This window comes from Ovis canadensis, chromosome 5 (assembly GCF_042477335.2).
Source record: "Ovis canadensis isolate MfBH-ARS-UI-01 breed Bighorn chromosome 5, ARS-UI_OviCan_v2, whole genome shotgun sequence".
Taxonomy (NCBI): Eukaryota; Metazoa; Chordata; class Mammalia; order Artiodactyla; family Bovidae; genus Ovis; species Ovis canadensis.
In genome coordinates, this window is record NC_091249.1 from 50,082,725 (window position 1) to 50,102,933 (window position 20,209).

The following is a 20,209-nucleotide window of genomic DNA, read 5'->3' on the forward strand; positions in this document are numbered from 1 at the left end:
TCTTTTGCCCCAGCGTGAGGAACTTTCCACAGTTGGTGTGTGGTCTACTGCAGTCCTCAGTGAGCAAAGCTGAAGAGAGCCTGTTCCATTCCTCCCACTTGCCACATACAGAACCGGTGACACAATACGGCCCCTTGAGTTTCCAAACCATATGCAGTTTAGGGGCAACCAGGAAAGGATGCTGGCTTCCCTGGTAACTCAGCTGGTAAAGAATCCGCCTGCAATGCAGGAGACCCCAGTGCAATTCCTGGGTCGGGAACATCCCCTCGAGGAGGGAAAGGCTACCCACTCCAGTATTCTGGCCTGGAGAATTCCATGGACTCTATAGTCCATGGGGTCACAAAGAGTCGGACGTGACTGAGTGACGTTCACTTTCAGGAAAGAATACAGAAAAAACCCAGCCCTATTCTCTGGAAGGAGCATCTGCTAGGTGCATGGAGTTTGTTCTGTCCCCACCTCTGTGGTCATCTCAGAGCGGGGCCAGCACAACCGCCCCCAGAGTCCAGCTGCCTCTCCTGCTGCCCGGAGCCCCAGTGCCCACTCTGCCTGGACTCCTGCTCCTCCCATCCCAGCCCCACACCTCCACAGGGTGTCCGCGGCCTTGCAGCATCCCAGTTCAGGGTCAGATCACCATCGCGTACTGGCAGAACCACCGAGAATTGTAACTGCTCTAGTCTCAGAGCAGTTTGGATAGGCCATTATATTTTCCATTATATTTTACTGTGCAGCCGAGGAAAGCAGGAGTCAGCGCGGCTATGACACTTACCTAGCGTCACACCTTCCATTTGTTAACGATGGCGTGAACTAATGATTACCTTTTACACTTCCTATGACATTAGTAGAAAATGCGCTTTTTAAAAGAAACGTTAGCAAATGCTTTTCCTCACAGGAAAAATAAAGGGCTACTACCATCATTTCCTCTTTATTTCTAGGCTACACTTGAGTTCTCATCAACAGCATTTTGCATTTGCATGTTTCCAGATAAATTATTTTCTCATATTACCACTTACTATTAAAATGTTCACTGGGTACCAACATTCTGGAAGAATGGTTGTAACAAATCAGATGCAAGCTGTATCCATACAGCCAAGTCCAAGTACAATGATGCTACAGCTGAACACATAGATAGTACGTGGAACAGCCCACTTGGGTCTTTAGAAACAGCCATGCCCATTGACTTGCCTGTCTCAACAATACCTGGGTTTCTATTCACACCCCCGCCCTTGTCATACAAAGGTCACTGTGTCAGTAAAAGCATGAAGTGAAGGGGATGTCACAAGAACCAGAAATGGTCATGAAGTCAAAGAATGAGATCACAAGTGGTCACATCTTCCTTCTTATTAATCAGGTTAATTTCACAAGTGCTACATAACCGAGTGCCACAAGTGCCATGATAAGCCCACCCAGCCAGAGAATTGCTCACACTTTGCCCAATACTAGTTCCAATCCTCTACCCACTACTCCCCAGATCCTGCCCCAGAAAATTCTACTTGGGCTCACAAACTTATAGGATTTGGACAAACTGACTCACAGAGAAGAAAAACACTAAATTAGCTGCCAACATTTAGAAAAAAAAATAGGAGATTTAACATACAACTTTAGATTTCTGGCTTCTTAAGGAAAAGAAGAAACCAGAGAGCTGGATTTGTGGGCCAACACTGCACCAGGCCAGCACTCCAGAGCTGCGTGGCTGCTGTCCATGGGAGAGGGGCCAGCCCTCCCCCAGTGGAAACACTCCCACCATTGTCTTAAGAATGTCTTTTATATCCATTAACTTCGTCTGCCTATTCTTAAGGCAGTTTTTCAGTGAATTTTGTGGGTTAGAAAAGTGTTGAAATATCATGTTTTAGGGATGGTATATTTTACAGGGGTCATTTCTCTTCTGGCTAAGAATAGTGGAAGGCTGAGATGATGTAGATGGAAAATTCAAGCATAATAAGCTTATTTTTGAAGTGAATGTTTTTGTTTAGAATCCTCATATTGATAGTCTTCCCAGGAGCAAATATTCTGGGTAACTGATCAAGTCTAAGTCACTTTCAGCCTATACAAGCACAGTCACAGAGAGGGACACTGACAAGAGTCTACAGATGTCTATAAATATGCTGTATGTTGTTGTTTAGTTGCTCAGTTGTGTCTGACTCTTGCAACCCCATGGACTGTAGCCCACCAGGCTTCTCTGTCCCTGGCATCTCCCAGGAAGGCATACTGGAGTGGGTTGCCATTTCCTTCTCCAGGGGATCTTCCTGACTCAGGGATCAAACCCTTGTCTCCTGCTCTACCACAGTGCCACCTGGGAAACCCCATGCTACACTTTACAGAGTTTCCAGATCACTTAAACAACCCCATAGCAGCACCTCAGCTAGCTCAAGCTGTTGAAAAGCAGTGGAAAGTTCTTATTTGTTTTTCTTCTCCTGGGCTAGTACAAGTCTGTGTGCTGTGGTCTTAGCAGGAAGACTCAGCCCGTGTTCAGCAGGATAGAAAATGACAATGGGATTGAATTGGGATCTCTCCACAAAGTCATTGTTTCAACAGGAAAATATATTGTCTACTTATTTACAAGGGTTAGAGCCCAAAGTTGTGTACGAAGGGAATGATACATCAAAACCTCAGCTGAAGAAAACTATAAAGCATTCACGTGGACTAGACAAGATTAACCGGGACTGCCAGAACACTTTCACCCATATGATGTACGTGTTGAAAACCTGATGATATGATGAGAGGAAGACACATAAAACAGATATTTTTCCTGGTATAGAGCCCTCCTGTAAATCTGGAGATATTTAAATAACCCATCTCAACCATGATTGGGGCAAGGTGTAAGGATTGAAAAAAAAAAGCCATTGGATTGCCTAAGAGATTTCCTCTTCATGTGTTGCTCTTCCTGCCAGCATCTGGGTTTGAGAGTGTTGCATCAATCCATGCAGTTGTTAAGATGGAAAAAATTAAAATTGGGAGACAGATTAAAATAGTGGGACTTCGTCTCATTAGCTGGAGGACATCTGTACAAAGATGGATGTAACTGTGGGAGGATACAGACTCCTTTGTCATGTCAAGAAAAGTTAATCTTTAAAAGGATACAGATTTTCTTAAAGATTTCTAAAGGAATGAGAATCGGTTGTTGAGTCTCCATTCTTCTTCCGCGGTGTGCTGCAAACTGTCAGAGGTGAAGGCTTCTGTACAGTACTATGATATTGCTCTTGAGCCCTTGGTAAAGGTTGCCACTTCCTCTTACCCGAATACTTTCTGATTGGGGTCTGCTTTATGTCTTACTTACTCCTGTGATTGATTTCTCCTCCTTAATGTTATACTGAACAGAAGCCTTGACAAGCCAAATCAGGGCATCTCAGAGCTTCCCTTTGGGTTTCGATTCTCCAGAACAGGAAGAACTGGCAAATGAATGAATGGCTAGAGCAGTGCTTTTCACCTGTCTGTAAATACACATTTGCATCTCTGGGTAATGGACTGCCCTGTGAACAAGTAATTATTTAAAGTTTAGTTTTAACCTACACATCAGCAATGGAGATATGGAAAGGCTTAGGCTTTTCTCTCAACCTCTCTCCCTCTTTGATTTTCAAGGTAAGGCAAATTAATTAATGTGCACTTTTCGACTGAACAAATGATTAAGACCCAGCTGTGTCTGTGAAATTATCAGTTGCGATGCAACACTTGGGGCTTGTTAATGCTTTTTTTGGGTATGAAGAAGAGACACACAGGTATCTAATATTAAGTGTGTTCCAGAAAGCGTCAGTTAGCAGTTTGTTTGCCAAATTAACTTTCAAAGACATGTAGGTTGCTAAGTGTGACTTTATTACACCCAAATCTTAAATGATTGATGGACTACTGTGAAATAACTTTGTTCAAAAAAGACAATCTTTGGCAGGCTACTTCAAAGACGTTACGAAGATAAAAAGATATCCCTATTTTACATTAATTTCCCTGATAGATCAACAGTTATTTGAAATATGCCTGAGAATTACGCAAAATGTTCTGTCTTATGACTTTCCTCTCACTGTATCCAGCAGCCCCACATGGGAGTGTTTCTACTTCTAATGATTTAGATTATTTTTTCTACACATAAAGAGCATCTTTAAGAAAATGCAGATGGGTAGAACAGTATATCTAGCATTTTTATTCACTACCATTTCACCACATAGCAGCATCTGACACTAAAATATACAAAGATAGGGTTTTTTCAAAGTCCACAATACTATTCAGGATGTGGATTCAGATGCTGCCTGTAACGTTCTCCACAGAGTCGGAAAGGATCCATTTCTTTCTTTTTAAACATAGACTGTGTGATTTTATTTATGTCTAAGGTCACTATAGAATTACTGTAGAATTACATAACCAGGAGTGAAAAATCTCAACTAAGGGGTCAAACGGGTAATGGAAATCATTGAACTGGGCCAGTACAGGTGTTGGGGGTCAGGTGGGGTGGTGGTGTTTGTGGCTGACAGCATAATGCTTGAAGGAAACTGTCATTTAGGTCAGTATGTCAGATATTCTGATTTTTATAAAGAAGGGTAGAAACCTTCTAATTTTTCAATATTGGGGAACTATTTCAAAATTCTGAAAGATCCTGGGCTGGCCACACAAAACATGTCTGGGGATGGCATGCTGCTCTAAACCTGCTGAGAAGAAAAAAAAAATGTGTTTACATTAAAAGGGGGGAAAAAAAGCATTCTCAATTATCCACATTTTTTCAGAACGTCATTTCATGATTGTGAAATAGTCACACATAATGACCTCACAATGGCTCAGGGCAAAAGAACCAAGACTCTGAGTCACTGGTTTGGGAGAAATTTTGCAAAAGGGCTCCTATGCATGAGGGAGGAGGGTGCAATGGGTGATAAGACAGGGGTTCCTTCTGCAAAATACCATCACGAGTGTATCCACAATGAGAAAGATCGAACACAGAGGCCCCTTTCTCTAAAATTTATCTTCAAGGCCATTTGATTTTATGGAGTGGAATAAAACTGACTTGCAAAAAAAATAAAAGAAAAGAATAAAACTCCCTTCTTTGCTCTTTGGCAGGGTGAAGTAGAGAAGTCAAGTCTCCCCGCTGAACTACTATGAGGTCAGAAGCCTTGCTGCTATATTTCACACTGCTACACTGTGCTGGGGCTGCTTTCCCAGAAGATTCTGAGCCAATCAGTATTTCGCATGGCAACTGTAAGTATCCACCTCTCTCCCTCTGTGGGCACTTGTGCCTGTGTCAACCGGCAAAGCTCACACATTAAACATTTCATAGAAGAGACTTGTTAGTCACTTAAACTTGTGTGGATGGCATGCATGGGGGCGTGCTAAGTCGCTTCAGTCATGTCCAACTCTTTGCGATCCCATGGACTGTAGCCCTCCAGGCTCCTCTGTCCATGGGATTCTCTAGGCAAGAACACTGGAGTGGGTCACCATGCCGTCCTCCAGGGGATCTTCCCCACCCAGGGAGTGCCACTTGGGAAGGTGGATAATTCAAGTCTAGTCAAACTGGTGGGATGACTGTTCTATGACTCCAATAAACAAGGTTGCAGGGACACACTTGTATGAGGATTTAAAACATCCCTCAGTACCTCCAGTGAAGTCTCAGTTACTACAAGGAGGCTGTGATCACGCCTAGAAACCAGCTGTGGGAGAACATCATGGTCTTCTGGGTGTTGCCAGGACTGCACATTTTCATAGGGTAAATACAGAGGCACTGTTACAACAGAAAAGAAGACTGGGACAAAAATTAACTTCTGTTTAGACTCAGAAGTATATCATTGCAAGACTTAAAGTGCTTCTGAATTCCCAGGGGACCTAGTCAGTATCGAGGGTAGAAAGCACCATGATGAAAAGGTCAGGTGACTCCTCAAAAGAGGATAATTCTACCTGCATGTGGAATGAAATAGACAATTAACTACTTTTTTTCCTTTTCTCCAAAAGATAAAATATTTTGTCACAGTAAAGGGGAAAGCATTTTACCCAAATATCTATCTTCACAGTGGTTATCCTCAAACATTGAATGAACCATCAAAAAGGTATTTGACAGTAATATTAGGATACTAACGCCGTCCACCCAGCTTTCTGCCGGAAGGTCTAGGTTGTAAAAAGAAGTAATTTTACGAGGGTGAGGTGGCAAGGCTTTACACCTCTAATTAAGAACAAAAGTTAGGGTATGACTAAGGACCAAACTGTGTAGCTTGAAATCATCATTCTTGCAGTGGCATGTGTTTGTGCCAAGTCGCCTCAGTCGTGTCCAGCTCTTTTGTGATCCCGTGGACTGTAGCCCACCAGGCTCCTCTGTTCATGGGGATTCTCTAGGCAAGAACACTGGAGTGGCTTGCCATTTCCTTCCTCCACCTAACTCAAGGTACTAAACCTTAATAAGCGTTTATCTCCATTTGAGATAAGTATTCTATCTTCGGTGGCCCTGTGCAGAAGACACCCCAGGAAAAAAAATGAAGAAAGAGACCCCAAATATGCTGCTGAAAACCATACTTCAGTGGACACTCGAATCTTTGACAGGACAGAGACAGGAATTAATTGTTTTAGCAACTTCCTTGATGAATGGGTGGATAAAATTTCAGAGCAGTGGAAGGGAAAGTACAAGATAATCCCATACCAAGCATGGTTGTGAGTAAGATATACTGATGCTCTAAGAGTGAGTCAGAGTCAGAGGCTACAGGGGTTTTACGGTGTGTGGGTCAGAGCATTCATCTATGAATGGATTTTGAGTCATTACTTATACCTCTCACCCCTCAAAACAACTGCCTCTTAAATGTGACTCATCTTTTTCCCCCCCTTAGTTTCTCTGAAGGACCGCCAGTGCTCTGGAGATCATAGGTTTAAAGGCAGAGAGATTTTTGAGATGTAGGTATTTCCAAAGGTCAGGTATTATTACAAATTGCCTATTCTCCACTGAGGAGAACTGCAGAAAAGGAGAAATACGCTCGCTGACTCTGCAGGTCAGGGAAAATTCCAGATCACCCGACTGGCTACACTCAGTTTGACCCTGTCCCGTCAAAGTCTCCATTTCTATGAGATTAGCCAATTGCTTAACTTGAGAGTGAACTTCCCACAGTTCCTAGAATGCCAGCCGACCTAGCGGAGCTGCCTTCAATAGTAGATTATTCCAGCTGGACGCCTGTGGAGACTGTATTTTCCTTCTGGCTCCTGGACGAGGGCTCTTGCCTCCAGACCACATTGCCTTTGCGGTGATTGATGGGAAGGCTGCTTTGAAATAGTTTTGTCCGGAGACAAGATCTTTGGCAGACTGCCCCTCAGGCTTAGCACTCTAAAGGAGATGAAAAGAAAACTGGGGAAGAAAAGAGCACCTTCATGTAAAGGGTTCACTGGCAAGTTTACCCACCCGCCCCCAGAAAGAGGGACAAGTCAGAAAGAGTGACACTCAGAAACCTAAGCCCAGGCTTATTAGCATCAGGAAATGAAACTGTAACTCAATTATCCTTAAAGAGCACTTTTCTATCACAACATTTCCTAAAATAATAGACCTGCGTGGAAATGGAAAACGGTGGCATGGTTGGACTTCAAAATGGTTTTGTTCGGCGGCCACCCACTTCCGCCCGCCCCAGCGCTGTCAATTCTTGGCTTGATTTCCTCTTCCCTCTCTTGCCCCATGTCGTCTTTTCACAGATACAAAACAGTATCCGGTGTTTGTGGGTCACAAGCCAGGACGGAACACCACGCAGAGGCACAGGCTGGACATCCAGATGATTGTGATCATGAACAGAACCCTCTACATTGCCGCCAGGTGAGCCCCCTTTCCCCACGTTTGCCTTTGGCGCATCCAACGGTCCTAATACCTAAATGTCCACACTCTAAGCTAAGCTAAGTCACTTCAGTCGTGTCCGACTCTGTGCGACCCCATAGACGGCAGCCCACCAGGCTCCCCCGTCCCTGGATTGCCACCAGGTGAGCCCCCTTTCCCCATGTTTGCCTTGGGAGCATCCAGCGGTCCTAATACCTAAATGTCCACACTCTGCCTCATAGTAAAGATCGTGACATTCCCAAAGAGAGTGTTACTTCACTCAAAGGCTACTTTCATTTGTCAAGCAACCATTCTTTCAAGATTTCCTGTGTCCTTTTACCTTGATGGTGTGGATTTGGATAGAAATAATTGCATATTTTGGAGTTTAAACTTAAAATAATCCACTGTTTATCTTGAACATTGTGTATATATACATATATATGTATATACACACATACAGTATACACAGATATTTACTCAAGCATAGGGTAAAGTGTTCTCTCCTTGATACTTGCTAAATTGAACGTGTCAACATGCATCAAATTAAGTTGAATGTGTGTGTGGGTAGGTATATGTTAAACCTGTATTTTTGCAGATAATATATAGTATATATTATTACTTTAGCAGAATGGCAGCAGCCACCCCGTAGAAGTTTTTGATAGGAATCTAGTTCAGAAAATACTCATCCACTGGAGAAATGTTATTCAAATAGACCATGACTTAAGGATAAATAGCCTGGCAAGAATACTGCCCAGACAGGGTTCATATGGATTTAGGTTTTGTTTCAACTCTAAACTTACCTGGACCACAACTTCTCTGGCCGTTCAGTGTCCTCTGTTAAATAAGACACTAGAGTAGAATTTCTTAATGGTGTCCCCTGGGATTCTAAAAATACATGATCCGCCACTGAGGACAGGGGTTGTGGCTTATTCAAAATACTTCTAAATAAACAGCAACAAGGAGCACTATCTTGTGGGGTCCACTGTGGTATAACCTGGGTCTAGACTGATGAATAGTTTTACACTGGGAAGGAAAAATAAAGATTATGTTTTTAGTACCTGTCTGGCTGTGCACACAAGTAAAGTAAATAACAACAGTGCTGGTTCCTTCAAAGCACTTAAATGTTCTGAAAATACAAGCTATACAATGTAAAGTTAAAAAAAAAAAAAAAACCACTGGCTAGATTAAAATATCCTACGAGTACCCTACATTTTGCTCCCAGGGAGCAATGCCAAAGCACTTTCTAAAAATTCTACTTCACAAACACTGAGTACATACTTCTTGTATGTGCTATATAAATTGCAAATATGGTTGTAAGTTCTTTATAAATGTTAATTCATTCAATCCTGGGGCCAAAAAAAGAAAAACCCCTTTGAGTTAGAGCTATTTTCATCCCCGTGTATACCAGGAGGAAACCAAGGTACACAAAGGTGGAATGACTGGGTCAGAATGACAGAGGCAGGATTTGAACTGGAATAGTCTTTCTCTAGAGTCTAGGTCACTACTCTCTGTGCTCTGCAGCCTACTGAGCCATAGAAGGCCTACTTGTCCTGGTAATAACCTGCTAATAGCTTTTCCCCAAGAACAGTAGCCACTGTGGGTATTCATTAAAAACATTCCAATGAGTCCCCAGTAGCCACCTCTCTGGGAGAGTATTCAGTTCAGTTCAGTCACTCAGTTGTGTCCGACTCTTTGCGAACCCATGAATTGCAGCATGCCAGGCCTCCCTGTCCATCACCAACTCCCGGAGTTCACCCAAACTCATGTCCATCAAGTTGGTGATGCCATCCAGCCATCTCATCCTCTGTCATCCCCTTCTCCTCCTGCCCCCAATCTCTCCCAGCAACAGAGTCTTTTCCAATGAGTCAACTCTTCGCATGAGGTGGCCAAAGTATTGGAGTTTCAGCTTCAGCATCATTCCTTCCAAAGAACACCCAGGACTGATCTCCTTTAGGATGGACTGGTTGGATCTCCTTGCAGTCCAAGGGACTCTCAAGAGTCTTCTCCAGCACCACAGTTCAAAAGCATCAATTCTTCAGCGCTCAGCTTTCTTCACAGTCCAATTCTCACATCCATACATGACCACTGGAAAGTATTAGCTCCCTCTTAAATACCATTTTCAGTTTCCTAAATGTAACAGGGATGGAAGATTACATTTGTACCCAGTTAGCTAAAGGCTGGTCAAAACAAATGATTAAACATTATATCTGTGAGAAATAGGCTGACTCAAGACTCTTCTATGAATTGTTCACTTTGCAACCCAGTCTTTAGGGGGAAAAGAAACATAACCGACTACCTGATGACTTTAACTTGGCTGTAAAACAGTCCAGGGGGCACCAGAGTTAGGAACAAGGTGCTGTGCAGACTTCAAGGTGACCAATATTACACCTTGTTAACACCAAGACTGTTTCATCCTAACTCCTGACCCTAAGAAAAGGAGAAAGGGAAGAAGGAAAAAAGGAGAAACAGATTCACTTTTGTAATACTATAAGACAGACTCATCTTTGGTTAAAGGTCAAATCTTGACCTTGGTTAAAAGTCAAATCTGTAACAGCCTAGCACTGACATGTTGGTTTTCACTTTGTGCAGTCACTTCCCTGGAGTACGCACCCCTGGAAAAATTCCTAAATGATTTCTGCGGTTTGCATATTTAGGGTCTCTCCTCTCTCTTTAATTTCACATTTTCCAACAGAGCCCCAAGAGATCCACGTTCCCAGGCAGCCACTAACATGATTTAAAGTGAAATCTTTCCCCAGACTCAAGTCATGCCAACATAGTTCAGTGGTGCTCACCAGAGAGGGGAAGAGGAAGTCCTAGGACTGAGTCAGTTTGTGTTCAAGTAAGAGCAGTGTACAAACCCGGGATGCATGCACGGTGCTGGGGAAAAACCCCTGACCCTTGATATGTGGTTTAGCATAATGCATCGTTCTGTGTGTTGGGCAATGTGATCTCTTGGAGACTGAAAAATATTGCCACTGTCCAAGGGAGATTTCATTCATAGAATTTTGATTTTTAAAAGGGTCCCTGGTTCTTCTAGACAATGGGTGTCAGCTATCAGAAGCCATGTCCCCAACCAGAACCCAGGGACTGAGTGAAGCTTGATGAGCAATGCCCCTTTTCAGTTCTGCTTTATTATTTTCCATTTTGTAAATTCTTTTTTTGTTGTTTAATCTCTGAACTGCTAATTAACATAAACAGGCCATGCCAAAGGGCTGGGGCGGGGGAGTGGCAATCAAGAGCTTTCTGAGGAATTGCCAGTGCATATTAATCAGATGTTAATTTACAGTTCATACGTTCAGCTCCTACTTAAAGTTTTGAGGAGAGGCAGGGCCAGAAAAAATCTCGAGTCATCTCAAAGCTGATACCAAAGTAATAGGCAATTCCACTCCAATAATGAACCTGACCCACAGCACCGCCAATAAAGTCAAACAAGCAATAAAGGAATGCCGTAAAACTGCCTCGGAATTAAAGGGCAGAGCAGTTCTGGCACCCTACTGGAGTCTGAAGAACTTTCCAATTCAGCAGTTTACAAAACAGGCTCTCTCTCCCCCTCACCACTCTTACACACACATACACACTCACACACACTCACAAGGGCAAGGGAATTTTATAGGCCAACTGCCTTACCCCCTCCTTTTATTTTCATAGGAGAAAGCCTGTTTTTATTTCTGTTTTTCGCTGTTGTTCTTTCCCTAAAAGTAGTAGCAAACAGATTTCCAAAGAACTAGGGGGGAAAATGGAAGTAAATCCTGACAGCAGATAATTCCTTTCTCTTTTCTTTCTTCCCTTCTCCCCTTTCCCTTTCTTTTAAGTAATGAGGGGCCCTGAAAGTCTGCACGGGAGCCCTGAGGTCTTGCTTTAAAGCTGTGGGTAATTTTCCAGCCCCAGGACTTCCTGCATTTTAGAAAAAGTCAATGTTATTTCAAGGGAAAACGAGCTGTTTTGCTTTCCCTCACTAGCCCCCCATCTCCTCAGTTGAATGTAGCGCTTTTCTTTTCTGTCTTCTGAATTCCAGACAAAAACGCCCTTGTGCTCAGCTCACACAGAAGGGGATGTTTAAATATAGCCCCACACCTGAGCTGCTCATTCTGTTTCTCCCCTTCCAAGGGGAGATTGGCAGCGAATCATAAAGACAGCCAAGTTCTCAGCAAAACAGGAAGGTGAACAGAAGCAAGAAGTGTAAACTTTAGCTCAAGTACATCTTCACCTTAATTGACCATCACCGTGTGTAAAAGAGTGGCTTCTGGAAATAATTTTACCTTTATCGTCTTCAGTCTTGTCAATCAAATCATCAAAGGTAAAGCTGAAAATATGTTTTCGAAAAAGTGATGGAGACAGACATTAGCTTTTTGTTAGCTCTCTCGATGAACAACTCTAGATGCTGAATGCCAAGTGAGAGGGCATGCGAACTCATCTGTGTGCTAGTTTGGAAGCCTGTTTAACTTTCAGACATCTCCCACCTAAACTACGGACGTACACAGATGTTACTGTTACAGGATGCGAGAGACTACTGGAAAGTTTTCATAAAAGGTGGCAAGATCCCATGATTTCTCTGAAGGTGCTGAATGTGTTTCCGAAGCATCTCTTAGAAGCTGAACCCTCCTCTTCTTCTTGCCCTCTGATCTTGTTTTTAATAACATGGATGTGGATTTATCTGCCTTGAATGAGACACGGACTCATTCAGGAGAAAACGCACTGGCTTGACTCTTGCGTCTAACGTTGTCTTAATTCTTCTTTGTTTATAGGGACCATATTTATACTGTTGATATAGACACCTCACACACAGAAGAAATTTATTGTAGCAAAGTAAGTAGTTTTAAAACCTTCTTTCAGAAATGAAGGATCTTAGGATGGTTCTTGGAGAGAATATGTATTGTAAATGCATTGACTGAGATGACATGGCTTAGAATAATTGGGAACATTTTATGAAATTTTAATTTGGGGATGAGCTAGGGCTTAATATGAAATGGTTATGTACGTCATATTTTATTCATCAATTACGTGCACATAAACACATTGGAATTGTAGGTAATTCCTAAATCCGTTGGATAAAATATTGGATATTTGTCCAGGAAAAGATCAGTTTCCATACGTAAACTTTTGTCCCACAAGTGTTTCACTGTTATGTTTCCATATCTTGCAATATTAAGTTTGACTTCACTGTTGTGGTTCAGGAATTTGATCATTATCCATTTCAGACAGATATAAAATATAACTAACGCTTTCTTATAACTCCACATGGAGGTATTTTAAGTTAATAAAGTCTGCCCCAGAAGTAGATGATCCCTTCAGCACATGAATTTATGTGAAGGAGTGTAACCTGAATTAAATCTTTGTCCACCTAAGGTGAATGTCCCCTTTATGTTTAAGAAAATGACTTCCATATTTTAAGGAAAAGGCCTGCTTTATGGAAACTGATTTATCAAGTGAAAGGAAAGGGCAAGGACATGTATTTTATCAAAATGAGCATAATTTAGCAAGTTAATATGGATATTTTATGTGAAATTTCCACACTGTTGTTTATTCTTCTTTCCTTTCTCCTTCATCTTTTTCTCAAAGAGAAGATCATTTTGTAGTCTAATGAATAGATAGGGGTTCAAAATTAAATGAACACTTCCATTTCTAATCTTTTGTTGTTATGGTGAATTAATCACGGAGAAAGGGTGTAGAAAGCTTTCAATAAATATATGTTCAGCTTCTAGTCTCCCCCAGGGAACTCTTACTTCTAAAATCAAATGCAACAACGTCTGGGCTCTAATTGATTTCTTTCTTGATCCCTGCAGAAACTGACATGGAAATCTAGACAGGCTGATGTAGACACATGCAGAATGAAGGGAAAACATAAGGTAGGCAATTTTCATTTCTTCTGCAGCTGCCACTTTGGGTTAAGTTCTTGACTGTTATCTCCAGCCGCAGACCCTGATGTGGAATGGCTCACGCTAGTCCCTTTTCCCCCAGTAATTGCTTCTTCCATCAACTTATTGAAGGCTTTAATTTGCAAAAAACAGTTTGCTTTTAATGTGATGAAACAGTATGACAGCTGCGAGGGCTGCATCATGAACTATTTAGGGGGCACCAGGGACTTTGGACCCCAAACTGGCTTGTGCTGAGTCTTCTGAGTACACTTGCTGGGAGCCCGCCTCGTGCTCCATAGCCCTCAGAAAGTCTGCAGGAGAGCCCAGAAAGGCTGCCGCAGACGCAAGGGGTCTGCGCCTCCCACCATAGAGCAGCATAAAAACACACTCCAGCGGCAGACCTCGTGTATCAAGGGACTCTGGAGCCTCTGGCATTAAAATTAATGTGACGGGGTGCTGCTACGTCCTGGCTTGCTTTCCTTTGGTGGCACAAACACACACCTCCTGTTCTTATTTACTGTTGAAAAGCAGTTGTTACTGTCAGCATCATCTTGGGGGTAAAAACACGAGGAGGAGCCAGGACTCTCCCAGGAGAATGCCCCAGCCCCTGCATTTTCACCTTGCTCTCAGCACATCTTGGCCCACGGTTGAATGGGTTTCTACCCTGAGCTGGACACCCAAAAGTTTGAACTGTTTTTCAGGATGAGTGTCACAACTTTATCAAAGTTCTGCTGAAGAAAAATGATGATACTTTGTTCGTCTGTGGAACTAATGCCTTCAACCCTTCGTGCAGAAACTATAAGGTAAATGATGTTCTGTCTGTCGGAACCACACAGCCTGGAGGTATTTCATAATTTACTGTGATTGTACCCGCAGTCACCTAAGAGGGTTAATTCAGCACCACCTGGGTTCCTCTTGCTTGCTCCACTTAATGTAGTGCCCCACATGACTGATCCTGAGCAGCCTTCTAAGCTTCCTGTTTGTTCAGGATTGACTGACGTGGCTTTAAAGAGCCGACCCGGCAAAGTATGTTTCTATTAAGACCCTATTCTCTATTGTTCAGAATGTCAGCCAGTGTACCCCATAGACCATGTGGGTTTCCTCCCTCTCCCTTTCTCCTTTTCCCTCCCATCCCACCATCTCCTCTCTGAGCACAAAAACACACTTATACTGTGAACGATTTCCATTTTAAAAGGGATCTCAAAAGCATGCCATTGGAAACTGTAGACATTTCTCTAGGTAAGATTTTCAAGAACAAAGGAATTTCATTCCATTCAGAACTCGGCTTACTTGACCATGGTCTGACTTATCTTGGCCTTCATGCAAAGGGGAAAAAGATTAACCCTTGCAGCATTAATAAATCAAGTTAGTTCCTCTGATAATGGTGTCGCTGCAGGAGTGGAGGTAAAAATGACCTGAGGTCTTGACCCCACATCTTTACCTTTCCTTGCCCCTCTTCCGGCAGTAGCCTCTTGTTCAGCAAATACGTGCTCCCATGGCTAGGAAGTGACACTGTAAAGACAGATAGGAGGTGTCCATTCTTAGTGAAGCCAGTCACTAATAAAACTCAGGGAGAAGAAAGCTTCAGTCCATGGGTTTGCTGCCATGGTGGCATAATACAGAGCATGATGGAAGCACCGCAGAAAAGTGCTTACTTCAGCCTGAGACGAGCAGTCAGGGAAGGCTTCCAGAAGGAGGTGGACAACCCCTCTCTTCGAGTGCTCCCTCCTGTTGTCAGGACATGTGGAACATGAACACCCCAGCCCAGGAGAGACCCGAGCATCTGTGATTGCCCAGAACCTGACATAGTGTCTCCAAACAGGTGTTCAGTTCATTTTTTGTGGGGTAAATAGTGAATGAGATAATGCCTAACCTCAGTCCTAAAGAAGAAGTAACCAAATGAAAGGAGCGGGGCATTCCAAGTAGGGGAACAGCATGCACAAAGGCATGGAGTAAGAAACTGTCTACTGAGCTTGAGAAACTTCATTTGGTGCCACAGTGTTGGACCTTGAAGTGACAAGTGACAGTCAACAAGAGTCTGCAGAGGTAGGTGGCCCCAGGGATGAAGGGAAGAGAAGATTCAGGAGATACTGAAGTGGCCAAAACCAGGATTTATGTTGTTGTTGTACAGCAGAAACCAACACAGCACTGTAAGGCAATTATCCTCCTATTTAAAAAAAAAAGGATTTACTAATTAATAAGAAGCACAGGATAAAGAGAGAGAGAGGGGTTAAGAACTACTGTGAGACCATCTCCTGGTTGGGTGGATGGGGCTGCCATCAATGTGGACAGGGAGGACAGACTAGCGGTGGGGCGGTGAGAACGTGGGGGGTTCCATTTTGCATATGCTGAGTGTGCCTGGCACCACAGATGGCAATGCCCACAGGACATGAATAGACAGCTCCAACAAAAAGATGGACAGTTCAGCCTTGATTTAGGGAGAGACACGGGGATGTCTAGATTTGGGTTTCACCAGCATAAAGTAAAACCTTAGGGATGAGAAAAGAAATAATGGGCTGCTGTCAGGACCAGAGGGCTCACCAGCCTGAATTAGACAGTTTTAAAAGACTTTGCCTTGGCACAGCCAGAGGGAGAATCTATTTTACCCTCATGCTCATCTTCCACGTATGTTTGGAAATGGGCACCAGCAGGGCCAGCATTAGGGTGAGGCAAGGGAGGCACTCTGCTCAGGAGCAACATGCGAGGGCACACCAAAAACAATTCAGTAATGGGGCTTCCCGGGCGGCAGTGGTGAGGAATCTGCCTTGCAATCCAAGCGGCATGGGCTCAGTCCCTGGTGCGGGAAGATCCCACACGCTACAGAGCAACTGTGTACAACTGCTGAGGCCATGAGTCATAACAGGAGAAGCCGCTGCAGCGGGAAGTGCACACCGCAACTGGAGACTACCCCCTCCTGCTGGCTCTTAGTAAACGGAGAAAGCCCACTTGCAGCAATAGGACCCACCAGAGCCAATACATAAGTGAATGATTTTTTTATAAAATTTAGTAATCAAGATGCATGATATTTCCAACGTGGTATTTTTATAAGTCTAAACTAATGCCCAAAATGTGAAAGTGTTAGTCACTCAGTTGTGTCTGACTCTTTGCAACTTCATGGACTGTAGCCCACCAGGCTCCTCTGTCCATGGAATTCTCCAGGCAAGAATACTGGAGTAGGCAGCCATTCCCTTCTCCAGCAGATCTTCCCAACCCAGGGATCGAACCCGGGTCTCCTGCTTTGCAAGCAGATTCTTTACCATCTGAGGCACCAGGGAAGCAGAGGATGAGATGGTTGGATGGCATCACCGACTCAATGAACATGAGTTTGGGCAAACTCCAGGAGATGGTGAAAGACAGGGAAGCCTAGCATTCTGCAGTCCATGGGGTCACAAAGCTGGACACGACTGAACAACAATGCAAAAAAATACTACCACTAGATACTAAAATTTCACACAATGACAGGAGCTAATTCAGGTGCTAAGAGGCACCCAGTAACGGTATACTGGAGCTCTGACTTTAATTCTGCCACTTAATATTCCATCCCTGTGTGTCATTGTTTAGGACTCATTAAGATGAGTGCTTTGAACAAATCCGAACGAATTCCCTAGCTGGAGACCTATCTCCTATGACAAATTACAGGTTTCCTTGGCACTGTGTTACCCAGCCTGCAAGGGATCCAGCTCCTTCTTCCCGCACGTGTTCCATTCCCCAGGGTGCTCCACCTCTAAGAGGTGCCTTCACCTCCCCCTTGTTCTAGCCACACCTGCTGAGACATGTTCCAGGACCCCAGGGCCTCTCAGGAACAACAGACAGGATATACCTAGCATGGAGAATGGCTGTGAGAACTCTTGGCATTGCTCAGAAAAGTGTTTTCAGACTCTCCGGGCAGACTGGGACTTTCCCGAGGACATGGGACATAATGTATTTGGCTTCAGAGAAAATGGACAGCCTATCTCATAAGTGCTTTTTAATCACCAGATCAGGACCAAAGGGTCAAAGCAAAAACAATAGCCAGTCTTCCACTGAAAGACCCAAATCACAGAGTTCAGAAGCATCAAGTGAAACTACTTTGAAGCAGGAAGGTGACAAAATTTTGGTCTCTGCTTCTGCACCGTGCCCTGACTTCCACAAGTTTTATAACAGAAGTAAGCTGACTATATTAGAGAGATTAGAGCCCCAAATAAGATTATCCAGGGAAGAATTCTGAAGGCTGTCCATTATAAATCTACAACTACACTCCATACCTTTTCCCTCCTGTCTTCTAAACCTCTTGAACTTCTGCACAAGTCAGGCTGGTTCTAAGTATAATTATCTCTACCCCACGGTGATTTAATTTCCCAGGGGCTGTTGTTAAGTCTCAGATTTGATGACTGCTACAAGGATTAGTTCTTACTTCAGGGAAAGAGGATTTCACCATGGCATTGTCTTGTCTCTGGACTTTCCAAGTTCACAAACCAATACATTAATTCCTCATTGCTTCCCATCCGTGACTAGCTATAGCTGTGGCCACTTTTTTAGAAGTAGGTACATTGCTACTATATCCCCCTCGTATATTATTGTTTCCCCATGGGCAGGATTACAGCCTGCAACTGCTTGGGATAACAGCATTTCTGTTGCATCACTGTATAGCGGGTATCGCTCTGAATACTTGTCACAGACTGCAAAGTCTGTCGCAGTTAAACAAGAAGCTCTTGTTGGGATAAAATATTAGGAAAAGACTTTCATAAAAATGTGCCAGGGAAGAGTACATTTGCTTTAAAGGGTGTCTAACTTGAACATCTTTCTCCTAAAAATGTATTTCTAACACAACTGCTTTATGTGATTCTCAGCCACAGTTTAAACAAGCATTATGGCTTTGATGGGGGAGATCCCAAAGTGGCTGCACACAGAAAAGGCTTGTCCTATCCTTGAAAAGTTTCTGTGGGTTGAGGGCAAAGGGCACAAATGACTGGACTATACTAGCGACTGCTCAGTAAGGATCTCACTCTTTCCTCCTGGGCAGCAACTCCAGGCTCCTCGATTCAGGCACTTCGATTTTAATGCTAAAGAGCATTTCACAGATCCTTCCTTAGTGCTGTCTTGGGTTTGTCTTCTTTCCGTTTTCCAGATGATAAACAAAACACCCTAAAACCATAAAGAAGACTGAAATACAGAGGAGTCAGAACATTAGCACTGTGGAAGATATCACTGTTTGGTCTCTGTGATGCTGAGACTTAAATGCTAGGAAGCTCTCATGGTGTCAGGAAGGGAGGGTGGGAGGAACCCCTGAATTATTGGTCTAGATGCACTGACAGTTGGCTGATCAACAGAGGTTCATTTCCTGCTTACATCACAGTCAAGTGTGGGTCAGTCAGTGAGTTTCTATTCTGAGAGGTTAAAAGCCGGCTCTGTCCTGCTTATATGTCTGCCATCTCTTGCGATCTCCTAGGATCTTGGAATTCTCCACTGGATCCTCTCTAGGATCCAGTGAAGAAGATGGAAAGAGAAGGGAAGAGTGTGGAAAGAGAACAAGAGTGGAGGATCTGGGGAGGTTTTCAGGGGCAAGACCTAGAGGTGGGGCAGAGCCTTATACTCACACCCCATTGGCCAGAGCTCAGTCATGTGATCATACCTGACTGCAAGGGAGGATGGGAAATGTAGTTTAGTGTGATATGGAGGAAAGGGAAATGAATTTGTTGAACAGCTAGTAAGGCTTTGCCTCACCTGCAAATGCCTGTGAGCCAGGCGGGTAACTTGTAAGAGTGAAGCAAGCAGCATGTCAATACAATCTATGGGTCAAGGGGTCTTGGTGCTAGAGACTATATAAGCAAGCAGCATGTCAATACAATCTATGGGTCAAGGGGTCTTGGTGCTAGAGACTATATGCCGATCTGAAGAAAATGGCAGGGGTGGCCATTACTCAACTATAGCTTGCTGCCCCTTGGCTAAGAAGGGCCGGAATTGACTTACCCACATGTTCAAAAGATGCAAGAAATCCAAGTTTTCATATGCAATCTGCCTTTTTAAGAGAGAGTTAGTTTTCCTTTTTCTTTTTCTAAACATACTCAGATGACCAAAGAGGCAGGCTAGTAATAACCTCTAGGGTACAGGAACAAGCCTGGGTTGGGCAGGAGGAGATGGGAGTCAAGTTGCAACCACACTGCTCATATCTGGGGCCCATGGGAGCCTCTCAGCTTCTGGGCCACTCTTTCTCATCTACATAATCTGAAGATCAGACATGTTTCTGAAGTAGGTGCAAAGGCCACCTGAGCTCTGCTTGCATCTGTGTTTTCGTTCATGCTTGCTGATGCCATACTATTCTCGCAGGTAACCTGAGAAAGAATTCCAGGGTCTTCTCCTAGAATTTAACCCACAAAGGCAAGACTCCTCTGGCAAAACAAAACAAAAACTGGGGTCATTCTCTGTAGAGTTCATGACTTAGCAGATAATTCTAGGGGATGGGGGAATATGTTTTCCTGGTGAATACCTCAGAAATCCCTTTTCCAAGGAGAAAGATGCTTATTTCTCTAGCATTCCAGGAGGATATGGGAATCTCTTTATTGTCATGGTTCTGAGTCAAGCAGACATGACTGATTCTTCTGACTCTCCTAGCTACAGAATCTTGGTCAAG

At 43.6% G+C, this 20,209-nt stretch overlaps 1 protein-coding gene across 2 annotated transcripts in view; it reads left to right on the top strand.

The window, feature by feature from the left end:
• Positions 1-20,209, top strand: part of SEMA6A (semaphorin 6A) — a 131,695-nt gene that overhangs the window by 60,911 nt on the left and 50,575 nt on the right. For both annotated transcript variants that reach the window (XM_069591718.1, XM_069591719.1), the window contains exons 2-6: positions 5,035-5,172; positions 7,630-7,747; positions 12,490-12,550; positions 13,528-13,590; positions 14,301-14,402. In XM_069591718.1, coding sequence (XP_069447819.1) covers positions 5,073-5,172; positions 7,630-7,747; positions 12,490-12,550; positions 13,528-13,590; positions 14,301-14,402 — 444 coding nt within the window. In that variant the 5' untranslated portion in view covers positions 5,035-5,072. The remainder of the gene's footprint in view (positions 1-5,034; positions 5,173-7,629; positions 7,748-12,489; positions 12,551-13,527; positions 13,591-14,300; positions 14,403-20,209) is intronic.